At 46.2% G+C, this 16,806-nt stretch overlaps 7 protein-coding genes across 7 annotated transcripts; 3 read left to right on the top strand and 4 right to left on the bottom strand.

Annotated features, from left to right (window-relative positions):
- Positions 1-539: 539 nt before the first annotated feature.
- KD926_007551 (Rab GTPase-binding exocyst subunit SEC15) lies at positions 540-3,320 on the top strand (the record flags this gene model as incomplete). The annotated part of the gene is made up of 9 exons (XM_053100415.1): positions 540-587; positions 644-1,636; positions 1,698-1,829; positions 1,899-2,000; positions 2,068-2,177; positions 2,243-2,378; positions 2,426-2,875; positions 2,938-3,188; positions 3,242-3,320. The coding sequence occupies 9 exons, from the start codon at positions 540-542 to the stop codon at positions 3,318-3,320; spliced, it is 2,301 nt and encodes a 766-aa protein (XP_052955859.1).
- A 357-nt stretch (positions 3,321-3,677) lies between these two features.
- Positions 3,678-4,698, bottom strand: hapE (CCAAT-binding factor complex subunit HapE; the record flags this gene model as incomplete). Its single annotated transcript, XM_053100413.1, has 4 exons — positions 3,678-4,352; positions 4,403-4,459; positions 4,536-4,549; positions 4,617-4,698. The coding sequence occupies 4 exons, from the start codon at positions 4,696-4,698 to the stop codon at positions 3,678-3,680; spliced, it is 828 nt and encodes a 275-aa protein (XP_052955858.1).
- An 882-nt stretch (positions 4,699-5,580) lies between these two features.
- KD926_007549 (Fcf2 domain-containing protein) lies at positions 5,581-6,588 on the top strand (the record flags this gene model as incomplete). Its single annotated transcript, XM_053100412.1, has 3 exons — positions 5,581-5,717; positions 5,835-5,997; positions 6,064-6,588. 3 exons carry the CDS (start codon positions 5,581-5,583, stop codon positions 6,586-6,588), a joined length of 825 nt encoding a protein of 274 aa, XP_052955857.1.
- Positions 6,589-6,791: 203 nt separating this feature from the next.
- KD926_007548 (purine-nucleoside phosphorylase) lies at positions 6,792-8,019 on the bottom strand (the record flags this gene model as incomplete). The annotated part of the gene is made up of 6 exons (XM_053100411.1): positions 6,792-7,110; positions 7,178-7,377; positions 7,426-7,490; positions 7,546-7,625; positions 7,681-7,759; positions 7,812-8,019. 6 exons carry the CDS (start codon positions 8,017-8,019, stop codon positions 6,792-6,794), a joined length of 951 nt encoding a protein of 316 aa, XP_052955856.1.
- Positions 8,020-8,233: 214 nt separating this feature from the next.
- On the top strand, positions 8,234-11,026 carry KD926_007547 (mitochondrial 37S ribosomal protein uS10m; the record flags this gene model as incomplete). The annotated part of the gene is made up of 6 exons (XM_053100410.1): positions 8,234-8,287; positions 8,468-8,571; positions 8,642-9,066; positions 9,124-9,278; positions 9,745-10,091; positions 10,234-11,026. The coding sequence occupies 6 exons, from the start codon at positions 8,234-8,236 to the stop codon at positions 11,024-11,026; spliced, it is 1,878 nt and encodes a 625-aa protein (XP_052955855.1).
- Positions 11,027-11,277: 251 nt separating this feature from the next.
- KD926_007546 (pepsin-like aspartic protease) lies at positions 11,278-12,912 on the bottom strand (the record flags this gene model as incomplete). Its single annotated transcript, XM_053100409.1, has 3 exons — positions 11,278-12,221; positions 12,313-12,631; positions 12,715-12,912. 3 exons carry the CDS (start codon positions 12,910-12,912, stop codon positions 11,278-11,280), a joined length of 1,461 nt encoding a protein of 486 aa, XP_052955854.1.
- A 1,057-nt stretch (positions 12,913-13,969) lies between these two features.
- Positions 13,970-15,933, bottom strand: KD926_007545 (tryptophan--tRNA ligase MSW1; the record flags this gene model as incomplete). Its single annotated transcript, XM_053100408.1, has 6 exons — positions 13,970-14,418; positions 14,479-14,597; positions 14,645-14,760; positions 14,865-14,945; positions 15,000-15,303; positions 15,857-15,933. The coding sequence occupies 6 exons, from the start codon at positions 15,931-15,933 to the stop codon at positions 13,970-13,972; spliced, it is 1,146 nt and encodes a 381-aa protein (XP_052955853.1).
- Between the last annotated feature and the right edge of the window lie 873 nt (positions 15,934-16,806).

The following is a 16,806-nucleotide window of genomic DNA, read 5'->3' as shown; positions in this document are numbered from 1 at the left end:
AGGGTGTGTGTACAGATGGGGCGCTAGCATGGTATTGGTTACATAAGGTACCTACCCTAGTTACGTAGGTATTATTACCTTAAGGTACAGTACCTATCCACCTTATATGTACATTTGAATGTACAGTACATACTCAATACTGGTGTTTTGTATGATAATACGGGTACAGTAGGTACAGTATAGTATTATACCTATGGATATCTAAGGTATGTAATGTATATACATACCGACCTTACATTGACCTTATCGTCTGTATGCATCTGACGCAGTGGCTCTCGCATGGACCTGAAGTCGGCGTCCTCTCGGAATACCTGCTATCAAGGCCATTGCTTTCCCCCAATGAAGTTCTGCATCAACCAGCGACAAAAGCCAAATTTCTATTCTTGTTACATTTGCCTCGCATTTGGGCGCTTTCTGTTCTAATCCCCTCCCCTTCCCCTCTTCTTCGTCGCGTGGCCTTATCGCCGGACGACCTGCGCGGCGGGAGCTCCAAGGCTAGATCTATCTATCTATCATACTCTTCTAGTCAAGTCGCCAGGATGCCTTCTATGGGTCCTCGCAATGATCCATCTTATGTTCTGAACCAGGTAGGGGATAGAAGGGGAAATATTGACTCACTTTGCTAATTCAATGGACTCGCTAGATCATCATATCACCGTCAGACACCGACTACCTCGACCAATTGATACCTTCCATCAGAGAATACAGCGTGGGTAACAGAACGCCACAACTACTACAGTCACTATCGAGTTTTGCTACCGACAAGGAGGCCGAGATTGAAACGATTTGCAACACCAATCACCAGGAATTTGTTACATCAGTCAATCAGCTTCTCCGCATTCGGGAAGGCACAGTCACTCTCACCGCTGAGATACTAGACCTCAATCAATCTATCCAAACCAGTACTGAAAAATTGGCCGAGCAGAAAAAGGCCCTGGTCGAATCCCGAAAACACCGGCAGAATATTGACGAGACATGCCGTGCCATCCAGGGCTGTCTGGAAGTGTTGCGCCTCGCGAATCAGGTCCATGACCTGTTGGCAAAGAAAAATCACTATGCTGCCCTCCGTGCACTCGAGGAGCTTCAAAACGTTCATCTGAAAGGCGTGAGTCAGTACAAAATTGCGGACATGATCCAGCGTTCAGCCCCGGCAACTCAAAGGGCCATAGCTGAAGCAGTCATGTCTGATCTGAACACATGGCTTTATAGAATCCGTGAGATGTCACAGTATCTAGGGGAGATCGCTTTATACCACACAGACTTGCGAAAAACGAGGCAGAAAGAGAGGGCGGACAGGATGACATATCTAGGACAGTTCAAATTGAATTCCGCGATTGAATTGGTCTCTGATGAGCATGAGGAGTACGATCTTTTGCACAACGAGGAGCTTCAGGTTGATTTTACGCCGTTATTTGAGTGCCTGCACATTCATCAGTCCCTCGGTCATATGGATAAATTCCGGATTGAGTATGCCAATACAAGACGTCGTCAAAAAGAACTACTGATACCAGCATTGATAACGCTTGTTGATGAAGATGGGTCCAGTTTGCATAATCTTTTGGAGGAAATGGCAGGTTTCGCTATTGTTGAGCGGTCTACGATGAAAAGAGTGCCAGAACTAAGGTCGCCTGTCGATGTAAACTCCGGAACCCCCCAGTTTTCTTTCCCTCCCAGGTGAAACTGATAAGCGTCAAAAGGTAGATGAACTTTGGGACTCGATGTGCCAAACTGCCGTGAGCCTGATATCCAACGCGCTCCCGGAAGTCGACAATGCCGAAAATCTGTTGAAGATCAAAAATCTCATCGCTTTGTTTATGCAAACCATGAACGTTGGTCTAACTAATCATGACGCTTCCTGGTCTTGACATTGTATAGCTGATTGTTCCATACCATCACAGGCATGGGATTTCTCCGTTGGTGTTTTCGATAAGTTTCTTTTGGTTTTGTTTAGGCAATACGCCGAGTTACTGAAAAAGAGGTTCAGTGATGACTTCCAAGAGGTAAGTCGCAAATTAAGTAACAATTTTTCTATCAATTGTGTACACTGTTCTCATACATTATATCCAGATCGTATCCACGGACGACTATATGCCTATGCCAATCCAAACGGCAGAAGAATTCGATAAAGTTCTCAACGTTAGTTGGTATAGCCCGGAGAAGTCACCGGAAGAACAAATGTACGACCTCAAGTCAAGTCACGATATATCAAGTCTTTTCATACGATACTAACTGTTTGAATCAGCTTTCCATGTGTCTTGCCATTTTCTCAGATGTATCCACTGTGTTGCATTGATATTAGGAATTTCTTGAATCAGTTTTACTTCTTCGCGAATGATGATTTTGCTCATCCAAGCATCATTGACGAAACACTGAAAGATGTAAGTCATGGTGGACAATGACCGGTGCGCGTTGCTGACTACCTTAGGCTATCGACGAGTTGCTGTCGAATCAAGTTTGTGATACGCTTGTTGAGCGCCTTGCATCCCAGTACTTGGGACAAATTGTACAGATACTCATCAACCTAGAGCATTTTGAACTTGCTTGTCATGAGCTTGAGCTACTTCTGGTGGCTGCAAGGTCTCAGAATTGCTTGGGTGGCTCGGTCACCTTGAAGGCAACGGAAAAATTCAGAAGCAATAAAAAAGCAGCGGAAAAGCGCATCTTTGAGGTCGTGAACTCCAAAATTGATGACCTCATTGAAACCGCGGAATATGACTGGATGGCACAAGCTTCGCCCGTGGAGCCAAGCAACTACATGCAGACGCTTACCCGTTTCTTATCAAATATCATGAATTCGACATTACTTGGACTTCCGACGGAGATAAAGGAGCTCATTTACTTCGATGCCCTGAGTCATGCCGCCAACATGATTCTTGTATGTTGTTACCATGACCCAATTCCGACGTTCCCCGTGGAATTGCTAACTCTTTGCTCTAGGCACTGCCTCTTTCAGCAGACGTGAAAAGAATCAACCCCAATGGCGTCATGGCGCTTGCGAAGGATGTCGAGTATCTATATGACTTTGTAGACAGCCTTGACGTTCCCATACTGCGAGAGAACCTCGATGAACTACAGCAAACCGTCCAGTTGATGCAAGCCGAGAACACTGATGAATTCTACGATATTTCGACGCGGAACAAGAAATACGGTCGTGTAGATGCGATCAATGGACCAGTACTTCTAGAAAAGTGAGTTCTAATGATTGTGCTGGGATCTTTTTCTTATGCTAATCTTCGCCAAGGGTCACGCGTACTGTTCAAAGTCCAGTCAAAACCGATAAGTTCACGACGCTCTCATCAAGATTTGGAAAGAAGACTTGATACCCTTTCCATGTTTATAATGATGCACCAGCAGCAGATCTTGCGTGATAATATACGGCTGTTTTGAGGGGAAAGGGAGAAAGAATCTCAGAAGAACAAAAGACCAAGAACGAGTTCACTGGATGCGCAGGATATTAGAACCGGAATTGGGTATGTGACTAGGTTAATATACTGGGCCAAAGACATGTCAAATATCTGAAATATGTTTATTAACACCGAGAATATTTCCACTAGCCTCTCAAATAAGCAAAAACACCGCCGAAACCTAAAGATAGTCAAATGTGGAATGGACACACTAGGGTATCCATGATTTTCACTGAAATTTCCATAGTTAGCCAAGAACCCCGAGCGACCTGTTCAACGAATATCAAAGCTATCTGGAGGGCCAGAACATACCTGCTGTGGTGGCATATGGGGGTAGGCAGCATACATCCCTTCAAACATTTGAGACTGCGGTTGCCCGTAAGCGCCAGTCGGATCTGATTGCACAGCACCTGTGTACATAGTCGGCTGCCGGTATTCTTGGTCCTGAAGACCATGTTGGCCCAGGCTGTACTCCGGAGGAGCCATATGATGAGAGGGATGTTGAACTCCATGCTGAGGTGGCAGCTGGCTTGCACCTGCAGATCCAGAAGAGCCAGCGGGAGCTCCCGCTGTCTGACTGGTTCGCTTCGCATGCGACGTGGCCTCTTCCCGGGGCACAATATCAATGAGAAAATCGAACATGTCAGATTTCGACAATGCTGCTGCAATGTCTGATCTCTGAAGGGTGCGTCTCTTGTTGTCCTCAGCATGTATCCATGCGCGCATGGTCAGTTCTGTGATAAAAATATCACAACCTTTGGCAAAGAGAATTGGCGCCTCTGCGGATATCATTTTTACTTCAGGGTCGGCTTTCATGACTTTCTTTATACGGGCTAGCGGCAGTTGGTGGATTTTATAGTCATGGTTGTCAGATTCAAGGTGATTGATGATGTGCTGCCAATATGTCGTCAAAATATCTCGGGCCGTCCCTTGCAAGCCCTGGTTGACCTAAACAGAATAAGACTTGTGACCGATTGCCTAGGGTTGATCACACATACATTTGCCCAAGTACCCGTGTAAAGCTCAGCTACAGGCGCGTAGCCTTGTGCAGAAAGCTATTTCGTAGCAGGTCAGCCAATTCCAGGTCGCCCTAAGCAAATATTAATCGGACTCGGATAGGAATAAGCGTACTGCTGCGCTGGCACCTGGTTATGTCAATATCAATCAAGTATCAAAACTGGGGATGACACAACAGAATTTAGGCACGCCTACCATAGTGACCGCCATTTCTAGTATCGTATACTGGCTGCTGTCTGCCCTGCTGCTGTCCGGCATTCTGTGGGGCTTGCTCCATTGTGTATCGGATCGAGGTCGATGATTATAGTTTCGCTGGGATGGATGATATTGTCATTGGCATCTACCGGAGGTCGCTGTGGAACTTGTCAGGAGAAGCAACCACAAAGTCTGCCTGTAAGTAGGTACTACCGACACTGGATATTTCAGAGAATAAGGGTTACCTGTAGTTTGCTAAGCAAATAACGTACGCTTGATGTTCTGGGAGGGGAGCGTTGATGGAGGTCAGGTACTGAGGTTGAATAGCGCGCAACGGAGCGCGCCAAGCACATGCGTAGCTTGAACTGACGTTTGCGGAAGGAGCGTGCGGGGAACATTAATAATACTGCCTGGTACAGCTAATACACCGTATGTACCTACTGTATCCTGATGTATTGTACATACCGAAGTAGGTAAGTATGTACATACATGTACAAATGTAGTGAATCTTTATTGATTCTCTAAAATATATGTACTGTACATAGGTAAAGTGATATACAGCTGTTAGAGTAATACGTAGGTATTGATTTATTTACGTACATATCTAAGGTACCAGCTGCACCTACGTAGGTAGATACTTGTAGAGTATGGCAGGTAGAGGTATGTACATATGTATGTATCTTACCTGTGTTGATGTTATGTTGCATACAGTATGTACAGATATTCAGGAGATTTCATGTTTATGTTTCCTTCTCTCGGGCGGTATACAATGGTACCTACCAACCTGCACCAAACCAGGAACATTAATATTCCGCCCCACATCACAAATTTTTCTTGAGCAGCCGAGTGCCTAGCTGAAGTGGCTTCGCGGCGCTGGTTTTATAAATACCTCGCAATCTGCCGATGTGCCGCCACCCTTTCTGGGATTGTTTTTATTTCCTTTCTCTTTCTTCAAACTGCAGGGATGGAAACAGATAAGCCAATCGACGTCGCTTCGCCCCACGAAGCAGACTTGACAGACAACAACATCCAACAACTCCTGCTCGAGGCGGAAAACAGATTGCGAACAATTGCAACCCATTCCGAACACCCGTCACCTAGGTATGCGTTAAGTGATTTCCCATGCAAAATGGATGCATTTCTGTATCATCTGCTTTTCCACCCGGTTGGCCTGAGCCTGGCACATTTATTAACCTGCAATTCGATATCTCTTGATAGGGTCCCTCAACTATCCCATGATTGCGTGCAGCAATCATACATCCGTCAAGATGACATTGTAACAACTGATCCGGCTCGAGTAAATGATAATCTGAAGAAAAGCACATCTACTCTGCCACATCCAGCACAAGACTCACCGGCAGAGAAAACCAAACCCAAGCAGGTAAGCATTTTTGATACCTGTTTGTTACCTTTCCATATGCTATGAGGAAAACATTTCTCGCGTAAGCGCTTGATGCAGCTTCACCAGTCCGTCTTGGACTGCGCTGTGCCAATGAGAGTTCTATTTTTCATAGTTACTCTGAGCATAATCAACAAAGCTTCGATGGTTCATCGTAACATGGTGTGGATTGGGCTAACATCTGTGTCGATCATCAAGGAAAAACAAACAGCAGGTGCCGACTGGTTCAATCTCCCGAAAACTGAGTTGACGCCGGAACTCAAACGAGACCTGCAGATCCTACGGATGCGCTCAGTATTAGATCCTAAACGTCATTATAAAAAGGAAAATGGCAAAGTCCAACCACCCCAGTATTCTCAGATTGGAACCATTATCGAAGGCCCGGGCGAGTTCTTCAGTGGGCGCATTACTAAGAAAGACCGGAAAAAGACCTTTGTCGAAGAAGTATTGGCCTCCGAACGTGAATCTCGCCGTTTCGAGTCGAAGTACCAAGGCATTCAGGCTACTAAAAAGAGTGGCAAAGGAGAATATTACAAAAACCTGCGAGCCAAACGGCATATGAAGGGCAAATGAAGAAGTGACTTCTGCCCTCGGTATGGCCTGAGCCAACACCAGGGGGTGAACGAATTCGAATGATGCTTATTCACAGGAATTGGTTGCGCAAGATGTCCCGACGATCCCACCCTTTTGTGCATTCGGGCACAGTCATCTAACTATGCTGATCCATGAAAACATCTGAGACTAGTCGCGTGACGATTTTCTATTTGGAATTATCATCAGTATACAGAGGCACGCTCTGGGGAGGGGATGCGAACCTGCATATCAATGGCGGCAGAACGGCCTGCTTCAAGAACTTCTTCATGATTTGCTTTCCCTTTCTGCAGGATAGCATCTAGTTCTTGCGTGTCTTTCCCCTGAATCAGGTTGTCGTCTCCACGAGGCCCAGGGGAGAGGACGGCTGTGTTTGTCACGAGGCTGAGTGCAAGAACCCTGAGACCGGTGTGTCTAGCGACTACAATTTCCGGAACAGTCGACATGCCGACTACGTCCGCGCCCAGCTGATGAAGAAGACGACACTCTGCCCTAGTCTCATAGCTGAAATACTCGGTACTCAGCAACGGGGTTGCATCTTGTAGGTAAGGACATTGTAGAGCTGACTTACCTTGGTCCTCCTACAAAAGCATACACACCCTCGTGCAGTCTTCTCTTTTGCGGCTGCGATAGCTCCTTCCAGATCTCATGTGTATGACGACGAAGCTCAAGATCATAAGCGTCCGACAGTGGAGGAAATCGAGGACCGAACTCTTCACTATTCGGTCCCCGCAGCGGGTGGATTCCTGCCAGTCCAGCTAAAAAAAGGTGCTATAGAAATGTTAGAATACACATTCATCAAACATGGTATGAACTTACATCGTTAAGCAACACAATGTCACCCACAGCGTAGTCTGGGTTGAGCCCTCCGGCGGCATTGGTCACTAGAGTTTGGCTGTTGGAGAATGATCGACATAACTGTAGTAACGAAAGACTTACATATGACGGTATCAACACCCAGGCGCTTAAAAACTCGAATGGGAAATGTCACTTGATCAATGGAATGCCCTTCGTAATAGCTAAAATTTGTGAGATTTTTGCATATAACGCACAAACTCACTGGATGGCTCTCACTGTGCACGGCCGACCATCAAGACCGCAGGAACCTGCCCATTGATAAGACCAAAGACAAGCTTTCCGGCATGCCCAGCAACTACAGCGAGTTAGAGCTTGAATATCCAAGAAATCTCCAGTTCTGATCTTACCTGTAAGGCAAGGAAAATGGGGTATAGAAGAATAATCGAACTCTGCCCGTGGTCCATGTTGTATTGTGTCGGCGAGCCCTCCCAGACCTGAACCACAGATGATTGCAACTTTTGGATTCTGCAGAGGAACTGGAAGGTGATCTGTCAACATCGAACAAGCCTCATTGGCTCGTTCAAACGAGGACGGGCCGCTCTGAAGCTGAGCCATGTTCACAAGAATGACTGATTTTCAACTTTGAAGAACTAAAAGAGGCAGAGAACTCAATCAAACTCCTCCGAAGCTTTACGCGGGGTGCTTATAGTATCATGTGATCTTGGCACCTATCTGCTTACGTAAGGTCCGCGGAGACAAAGAAAATGACTTCAGCAAAGGACAAAACGAGTACACCCAAGGTTTGCTCCGGGACACGCAGTGATTTAATATGTTCGCCCCTAAGAATTTCCACCTTCTATTGAAGGCTGGGAAAGGAAGTCAGGTACTGGCTCAAAGTTTCCAATCACAGTCGTGCGACAGGATGAAGCGCTAACTTTTGATTTTTTCCCCCCTTATGAGAAGCAGTCGTTTATGTTTCGTCGCTGCTTAGCAACCGCCAACTCGAATGCTGAACTTAGCTCTAGCCAAGCCCAGAAGCCCGCTGAAAATGCTACGATGTTAGCGATCCGTTCATCTCGAATTCAAGTTAGATCGGTTGCTAATTCCCAACGCCATCTCCAGCGCAGAGAAACTAGAGCAAACACCTGGAGGGCCTGCGAAAGAGTGGTCAGTATTAACGGACAGCTCAAGGCTATAAGTAAATTGCAGTCGATTCGTATGCTCACCAATTACATAGGGTCGATCGCTTGGATAACATAAATCGGAAAGCTCGGTTACCCCGAAGTGTACAGGCTGTATATTTACGACCGCTTCGAAAGGAAGCTGAATATGGTGTTCCCGTCTGCGACCTGCAATTAAGATCTTACAGCGTGCGAAATGTAGAGTTCTTCGCTGACTTTGCATTGCGTGCTGCATACTACCTCAAACTTCCTGTCTCAGGGCCGGTACCTCTACCGCGAATCACTGAACGCTGGACGTTCCCTCGGAGCAATTTCATCCACAAAAAGAGCCAGGAAAACTTCGAGAGAATAACACTTCGTCGGTTGTTGCAGGTCAAAGATGGGGACCCCCATGTTGTGCAAATATGGTTGTCTTTCCTGCGCAAACATGCGTTTTATGGGGTAGGCATGAAGGCCAACATCTGGGAGCACGAGAGCCTCGGTAATTTCATTCTGATCTATCTTTCTATAATGTTTCTGAACTAACTCTTGAATACAGATGTCGTCAAGGATATGGACAAGAATGTCCCTGCTATCGAAAAATCCCTAGAATCCCACTTGTCAGGATTCGGTCAGCGAGACAAGGAGGGACATTCAAAGATTTCGGATATCCTAGGTGACCAGCAACTCAGCCGAGCGGGTCCGTTGACTGAGGTTCGTGGAAGCTGAGTTCGGCACCTCATTCTCATGTATCAACAATGTTTTATATTTGATTAGGTATCTCTTGGCCTTTCTGTATTGTATGTTATGTCTATGCTCCAGATAAGAAGCGCCATGGAATTTCTGTCTCGGCATTAACAAACCCACCGAGTTCAAAGTAGTTTCAGCCCGCAATAGAGGAGGGACCACGTTCAAAGAAAATCCAATGGTATGTAGAGTGAATAAGGTGACATACTAGGTCAAAGCTGCCAGGTCTTTATACCGTAGACGTTGTGAATCAGGACTTTCATTCTTATTGAAAAGTGGTCCCATGGCTAAAGATGCCAAGAACCCTGATCCATTTTGCGCACGCCGCAAAGTACTCCGTATACGCTTCCATTTCACCTCGACTTCATCTCTAATACTGCGTCTCCAAACACTGATCACATTGTGTCATGTCAAACTAATTTGATGCTTCTAGAGCGTGCTTGCCGAAGTTTTCCATGCTGACAACCGCGCGCCAATGCCTCGACTCTCCAGTGCCTTGATTGCAAGGGCATACCAACAACACCCTTTCCTCCCTCTTCTGTTACGTGAATGCCGCACCATTGAGTCTGCACGTAATGAACTTCGCTGGTTAGGGGAACGAGCCACTTCTATATCAGCAAAGCTTCAAGCAGCGGATGGGTCTATTGTTCCGAGGCGGAAGAAAATATTAGGCTCTATGTGCCGCGCTCGGTCAAGAGGTGTGCCTTTACAGTACATTCTCGGTGATCAACCATTTGGAGACCTAGAGATTCTGTGCCGAAGAGGAGTGCTGATTCCAAGGTGATTCTACAACCAGTCCTACTGCCATCGTGCCTACTGGGAATCTCGTCTGTCTCCATTCTGCAATGCATTTTATATTAATTTTTCTTTTTCTTTCCCCGCCTAATGACAAAGCTATTTCTGACTATATTGGACAAGCTAGGGTAGAAACCGAGACATTTACCATACGTACGGCCAATCTGATATTGGAGAGAATACGCTCAAATAAGCGTGCCGGAGCAATCGCGGAGAACGACCATTTTCGCGTCGTGGATCTTTGCACTGGTACAGGATGTATATCATTGCTTCTCCACGCTCTTCTTTCGCCCCATTTGCGAGTGTCCATTGCTGGTATTGACATCAGCCCAATGGCAGTTCGTCTGGCCAACATGAATCTCTTACACAATATCCAGCTAGGTTCTATATCAGAGCAAGCAGGACAAGACGTGTACTTTCGAGAGGGGAATGTGCTTTTTCCATCTAACGGAAGAGCCCCTAGCGTCAAAGATGCTCTCCGTGAGATCTCAGCATTTTCTTTCCAGGAGAGGTTGCATTGTGACGTTATCATTGCAAACCCACCTTACATAGCGCCTGTGTCTTTTTGGGACGGTACTACAGCGCGCAGTGTCCGAATGTTCGAGCCTAGTCTTGCATTGGTTCCACCGGCAATATCCCGTGTTTCCATGATTGACACAGTCAGACAGGAAGACATTTTCTTTCATTATATCCTTAGGCTGGCACTTGATGCTCAAGCAGAGCTCACGATACTTGAATGTGGGGATCTCGTCCAGGCTCGACGGGTGGTGTTGATGTGCAGACACATGGCGAGCGCCCTGCAGCAGGATGTCTCGGTTGAAATGTGGTCAAGCGAGGATGGGCCTTCTATTGAGGGAAATGGACCATATGCGGTTGCTCTCCTACGAAAGGCTGGTCCTTGGTGCCAAGTAGATGTTTAAGTAGTCTTGGATTTTAAAGCCTGTATATACTGAGATTTGCAACTCAACTTTCTCGTAAAATCATCGTCTTTAAAGCCGACACCGATAAGCCTAGACCCAAAAAAGAAAAGAGTAAAGAGAAACAAGCGGGAAAATAAAAATAAGAAAGAGGGAAAAGAATGTCAGAAGTCCAGCCAAGATGTGCCGCTGCAAGAGCCGGGACAGCGATCCAGCGATGGTGGTATTCAAGAACGCTGTATGAGTGAACAGCTCTAGAACGCGACTAGGTATCCTACTGCTGCAGCACCGAAGGCGAGTAATGCTGGGGTATTGGTTGGATCGGCATTGACAGCCGCTCCTGTACTGCTTGCTGATGACAGCCCAGTGAAGATGCCACCTGTCGGTCCACCAATCCTCGCTCCAGAGTCATCGGCAACAACCGACGTAACAGGGTGAGAGACCTGAGTTGCTCCGGGCACTGAGTCTTCACCTGTCCCAATCTCAAGTATGTGGTCGTTGGTTGAGTTAAAGTTGGTATTGGCTAGAGAGATCTCATTGTTGGCAAGGTCGTATACGACATATGCGCTGCGAAGGAAAGTATCTCCCATAACAGCGGTGCTTTCCCCTGCAGGAACAATGCCAAAGATACAAGCACGAGCGCCATTTCGGAATTGAATGTCACCTGCATCAAGAACAAGTTCATCAATACCAACAGTGATGCTGGGTGCTGAAAACGTGTATGTTATATTGATGTCCTTCTGTGCCAGGCTGCACGGCACATAGCCAACGCCGCCGGATGGATCGTAGACAACACTGAGATCATCGTAAATGTCTTTCACAATGGAATCAGGAAGATAGGTCAGGGAGCTGCCAGAGTCCAGTAATACAGCGGCCGGGAGTGCCCCTGACGAGTAACTATGATGGTCTGATCCGGTATCACTCGAGACGCCGGTAAGAGCAATTATGAATTCCGAGTATTCGCCATTAACAGTTTGTATGGGTAAAGTCTGGAGTTCACCACGATACTTTTCCGTGTTGACGCCTCCGAATAGGATCGAACCCGTGTGTGCACCTAGATCGTTGAGCCAAAGGCTATAGGCGTTCGATTTGATCAAGCCGTTCTTGACCATTGCTTGAGGAAGGTTAGGGTAAGGGTCTTGTCCAAATCGGCCCACTTGGACTTCATTCGAGACATATCCTATGCCTAAGACCCCCTCTGAATGCAAGCTTCCGTCAGTTACTGGCCAGTCATGCTAACGCTGAGGATTTGCAAAAGATGGCTCAAGACGTTGAATTATGCGACATACCCGTAGAGCTTGAGGAATAGCCAACCCCAAACTGAAAATTCTTTATAGACGTGCCGCCTATTTGTAGGACATCCGTCACATAGTCGCCGGCCGCGCCTGTCCCGTCCGCATAGGTAATGTTGAAATCAGACGAGGTATATCTATATGACTTCGACGAGCTTGGATCATAGGAGCCAGATGCAGTACAAGGCTTGTGTGAAGAAGAGCAGAGGGTAGAGTTTGCCGCATTACACCACAAGTCACTGCTTCCGGTATCGATAACTAAACGTAGGCTTTGCTCGGGTGAGCCAAGGGTCACGTTGCTAAAGTAGAGGGTTTGCTATACAATTTATCAGAAAAACATAGTTACAAGTACGCCGAGCGGCCGCATTATATCAAGGAGGCAGAAATGTATCAACAAACCTCGTTATCTAGTTTCTGGCTGACTGTTTTATCTCGCTTTCGTCTTGTTTGGTCCCTCGACACTGGATCAAGGATCTCTTTGCGTTTGATATCCAATGCGACAATGGAAGGATTCTCCCTTCGATGAAGAATCAAGGCATATGTACCTTGGGATAATAGTGAAAATATGGGCAAGAGGAAAAGGAGCCACAGACACATGGTGATTACCCAACGGCAGCTCCGATAAGAACCCCCTCCCTGCTTGTTTCGCTCCTACGAATGGACAAGTCTTAAAGATTCAAAATCTGTGGCAAGTTGGCACGAGACGGTAGGAATCAAGAGTAGAAGTGAGGTAAATAGGGGCGGGAGCATCATGCATACGCATGCTCTGGTACGGGTGGCCTCCGGCATTGATATAGTACACACCGAAATATGGGTGACTGATGTATTCCACAGGCAGCGGAGTAAGTAAGTGCTCGGTAAGTTGGCCGATGATTGATTTACAGAGCGACCGGCCCCATTTGGAAGCTTGACTGGCTCAACCAGGAAGAAAAGAGACAGAGCTAGCGAGACTGTTGTCGTCATCACTTGTGGGGGGGTCCACTAAGGTAATCTCTCTACCGACCGACACAACCTAAGGAGTACTGTGTGTTCATTCCATACTCCGTACGGTGTAGCTGTCGCCAACTCTCTGCATAGTTCTTCTTCTGGTGGATACACCGTAGAAAGTCATGCATGGCATTTACTGCTAGCATCGTCCTATATAAAAACTTCAAACAACCGCAAGGAAACCTCGCGAGGGACATGGTCTTGCAACGCAACCATTCCCTTAACCCCGGTTGAGTCCTACGGAGTAGGCAGATATTACCCACCAAGATCCCGAACACTTCCGGATTCGCAAAACTTGAATGGAAGGTTATTATGTATCCGGAACTGCAATATCAACAATAATGTCAAACATCGGTGCTCGGTTCCCTCATAATGGCCATCACCCGCACTAATAAAGTTATATCTGCAAGCCTCCTGACAGTAGCAACTTTTACAAGAACCGAAGGTTAATGCGAATCTATCGAACAACGATGTTGAATAAGCATGAGACTGGGCTTAAGAGCCATGCATGCTCGTCAGATGCTATCTAGAATAGGCACTATTTGTGGCGAAACTGCAAAATGAGTGATATTCTCGCAGAGAATATGGAATAAAATCATCGGACACTACTTACCCACTGGTTTTCTTGTAAAATACACATGATGTGATTTATCGGTCAACATTCCCATTACAGCCCCAGAGTCTCTCGAACTCGACGCATGGTTACATCAGCATTAGCAGATGCGGTTCGAGCGCCCTCCTCTGCTACAACATCCAGATAATTTGTTTTGTCTGCGATAAGTGACAAGTACCTCTCTCGAATGGGTTGAAGGTGGAGGCTTATTTGGCTTCCGAGATGGCCCTTGAGTGATTGAAGACTTGATGACTTATACTCTGCAGCTAGGTCCTCACACGACCGTCCATCAAAGTGGCTAAGAATCTCCAAGAGATTAGAAACCCCAGGCCGATGGACTGGATCATAAGACACGCTGGCATCAGAATCTGTGAGTGCGGATTTAACCTTTTTATGAATATCCTCACTGCTGTCCGTGAGGAGAATCCGGGAGCGTTTGTCAGTGTGAGACTTAGACATCTTAAGGGTCGGTTCTTTAAGAGACATCACTCGCTTTGCAGGTGCTGGTGGTGGTCAGTTTATACCAGTGTGCGCTATAGGCCGTCCGAGAGATAATTCCTTACATATAATTGCTTCAGGGGCCGGAAAGATATTGCCATACAGATGGTTGAAGCTATTTGCAGTATACCTGGAGAATTCAAGGTGCTGCCTCTGGTCCTCTCCAACGGGAACATGCGTGGCTCTGGGTCATATTAGTACTAAGCCCAGTTTAAGCCATAAGCCACAAACCTGTGGACGAGAATGTCCGCCGCCTGCAAAACAGGATAAGAGAAAAGTCCAAGGCGTAGTTTTGCTCTTGCGGCGGAGTCTTCCAAACTTATGTCTTCTGGTAAGTCAAGTTTGCTCTGCGGTGTGTTAGGTAGACGATATTTTAATATCTCAATGGCCCTTCCAGCAAAGCATTCTTTTGAACTTTGAGTCCATATATTGCGGGAACGGAGCGGCTCACCTTCCATTGGGTCATGCGTGATAAGTATCCCATGGATGCTACCGTGCTTAGGATCCAAAACAATTCAGTGTGGGCATGCACCTGATTATGGTCAGTGATTGCCGTTTAACTTTATTGGTCTAGAGCATCTCGTACAGCAGATTGATGGAATACAGTTGCGCGACTGGGGTCCAATCCCACGGCAAGCAACGTTGCAAATCCCTCTCTTCTCCAGGTTTTCAGCTGTCGGGCTTCTTGGGGCACCGTTAATGCGTGTAAATCAACGATTGAAAAGAACATGCGAGTATCCTTCGGAGCAGTATCCTGTAGCCGAACCCATTCTCTCAGGGCACCCAGATAATTGCCCAGGTGTGGCACCCCAGTTGGTTGAATTCCCGAAAAGATAATCTGGGGATTTGCCGACGACGTCGCTTTCGCTGCAGGTACGCTATTCCATCTTCTGGAACAAATCGTCAATCTTTGGTAAGCCTTTATTAGTGGGGCGTTCCTGCATAACACCAGAGGCAATGAGCTTGTAAGCATGTCCAATTGGATAGCCTAGCAGCCAGAGACTGATGTTTTTTTCAACGTGAGTACGGAGTACGTTGCGGTCTTTGCCAGAGGGCTACCGGGCGCTAAACCGCTTTAGAACTAATATACACAGTTCTGGCTCACTATACTGTATGGAGTAGGGAGCTATCTCAGCAAGCTCAGCCTATGGAGTACGGCAAGTGATAGCAGGGGCTGCTCGGGAACTTGGCAAGGACAAATCAGCCGATTTCTATGACCTTTGATTGCAGAATGAGTGCCAGGAGCTGCGCTCCGGGTGCCTGCCTGCGGCGGTTTATAGCGGCCACTCCGCAACAAAAGTAAAATTGGACTAATTTCGTTGAAGTCCTTTTACTGCTTATTAGACTACCACTTTAAACAGTATAGTAGGCACTCTATAGAAATTCAACCATCCAACCCGTCATATATACTAAGTCTACTATAAAAAGTTAGGTCAAACTTACCTGACCTCCTTAGTGTCACCTCCTGTCAGGGACCTAACAAATGAATGTGTCAGTGTGGAAGATCCGGGAGATTCCATCTGTGACGGTCTACAAAGGAGCCTAGTAAAAGACTAGTTTGTTTATGACTCGTAGTCAAGGAATTTTCCCATGGAGAAGAAAGGCTATCTAGGAGCGAGGGTCTAAGGCCTCTATATACTAACTGAGGCTCTGCCTCAGGCAGGAATGCCTTCGGGAAGGTTTCTCCGTACTAGGAAGTTCGTATCGGAAGTCCATATCGGGAAGTCCTTGGCTCAGGAGATAACAACACCATCTTCCTGCCAGCAAGTTCCTGTAATTAAATTTATCTTAATTATTATATTTTACATATGATTATAATTTATTTTTATGTAATTAAATAATTATATTAATAATTAAACTTAAATTTATAATATTTTAATTATTAATATTATTTTTGAGATCTCTTAAATTCCAATAGATTATTAATTTTTAAAATTAAATTATATAAAATTTGTTACGGGCTTGGCAGTGGTAGGTGCGTTTCTACCCGCCAAGACCGTTTAGTAGGACGTCCAGTTACTAACTGAGCTACTAAAAAGACCAGAATACCAAGTCGAAAACTTGGTATGCGCATCGCTCTATATAGTAAGCCTTGGTCAGTTCGTCACAAAATTGTTACGGTACAGACCTAGGGTACCTGAGGCACCTCTTCAGCGTGGCCCGGAACGTTATATTATCCGTTCTGGGATCCGCATATCTTTCCGTCTGCTTGAAGATCCTGTTGCAGCTCTTCGAGCTACGTCTTGTCTATAAGCCTGTAGATAGCTTGACCCTGTAACAATTCAGAGATATTGTGAACTTTTACTTTTAACGTAAAAACTGTAAAATATAAGATTTATAATCTAATTAAATCCTTTTATAATAGGGAAGCGTTACAGACACACTTCCCTCCG

This window comes from Aspergillus affinis (genome assembly GCF_023601865.1).
Source record: "Aspergillus affinis strain CMG 70 chromosome Unknown NODE_45_length_233477_cov_87_579804, whole genome shotgun sequence".
Classification (NCBI taxonomy): Eukaryota; Fungi; Ascomycota; class Eurotiomycetes; order Eurotiales; family Aspergillaceae; genus Aspergillus; species Aspergillus affinis.
This window is presented reverse-complemented; position numbering and strand designations above follow the sequence as displayed.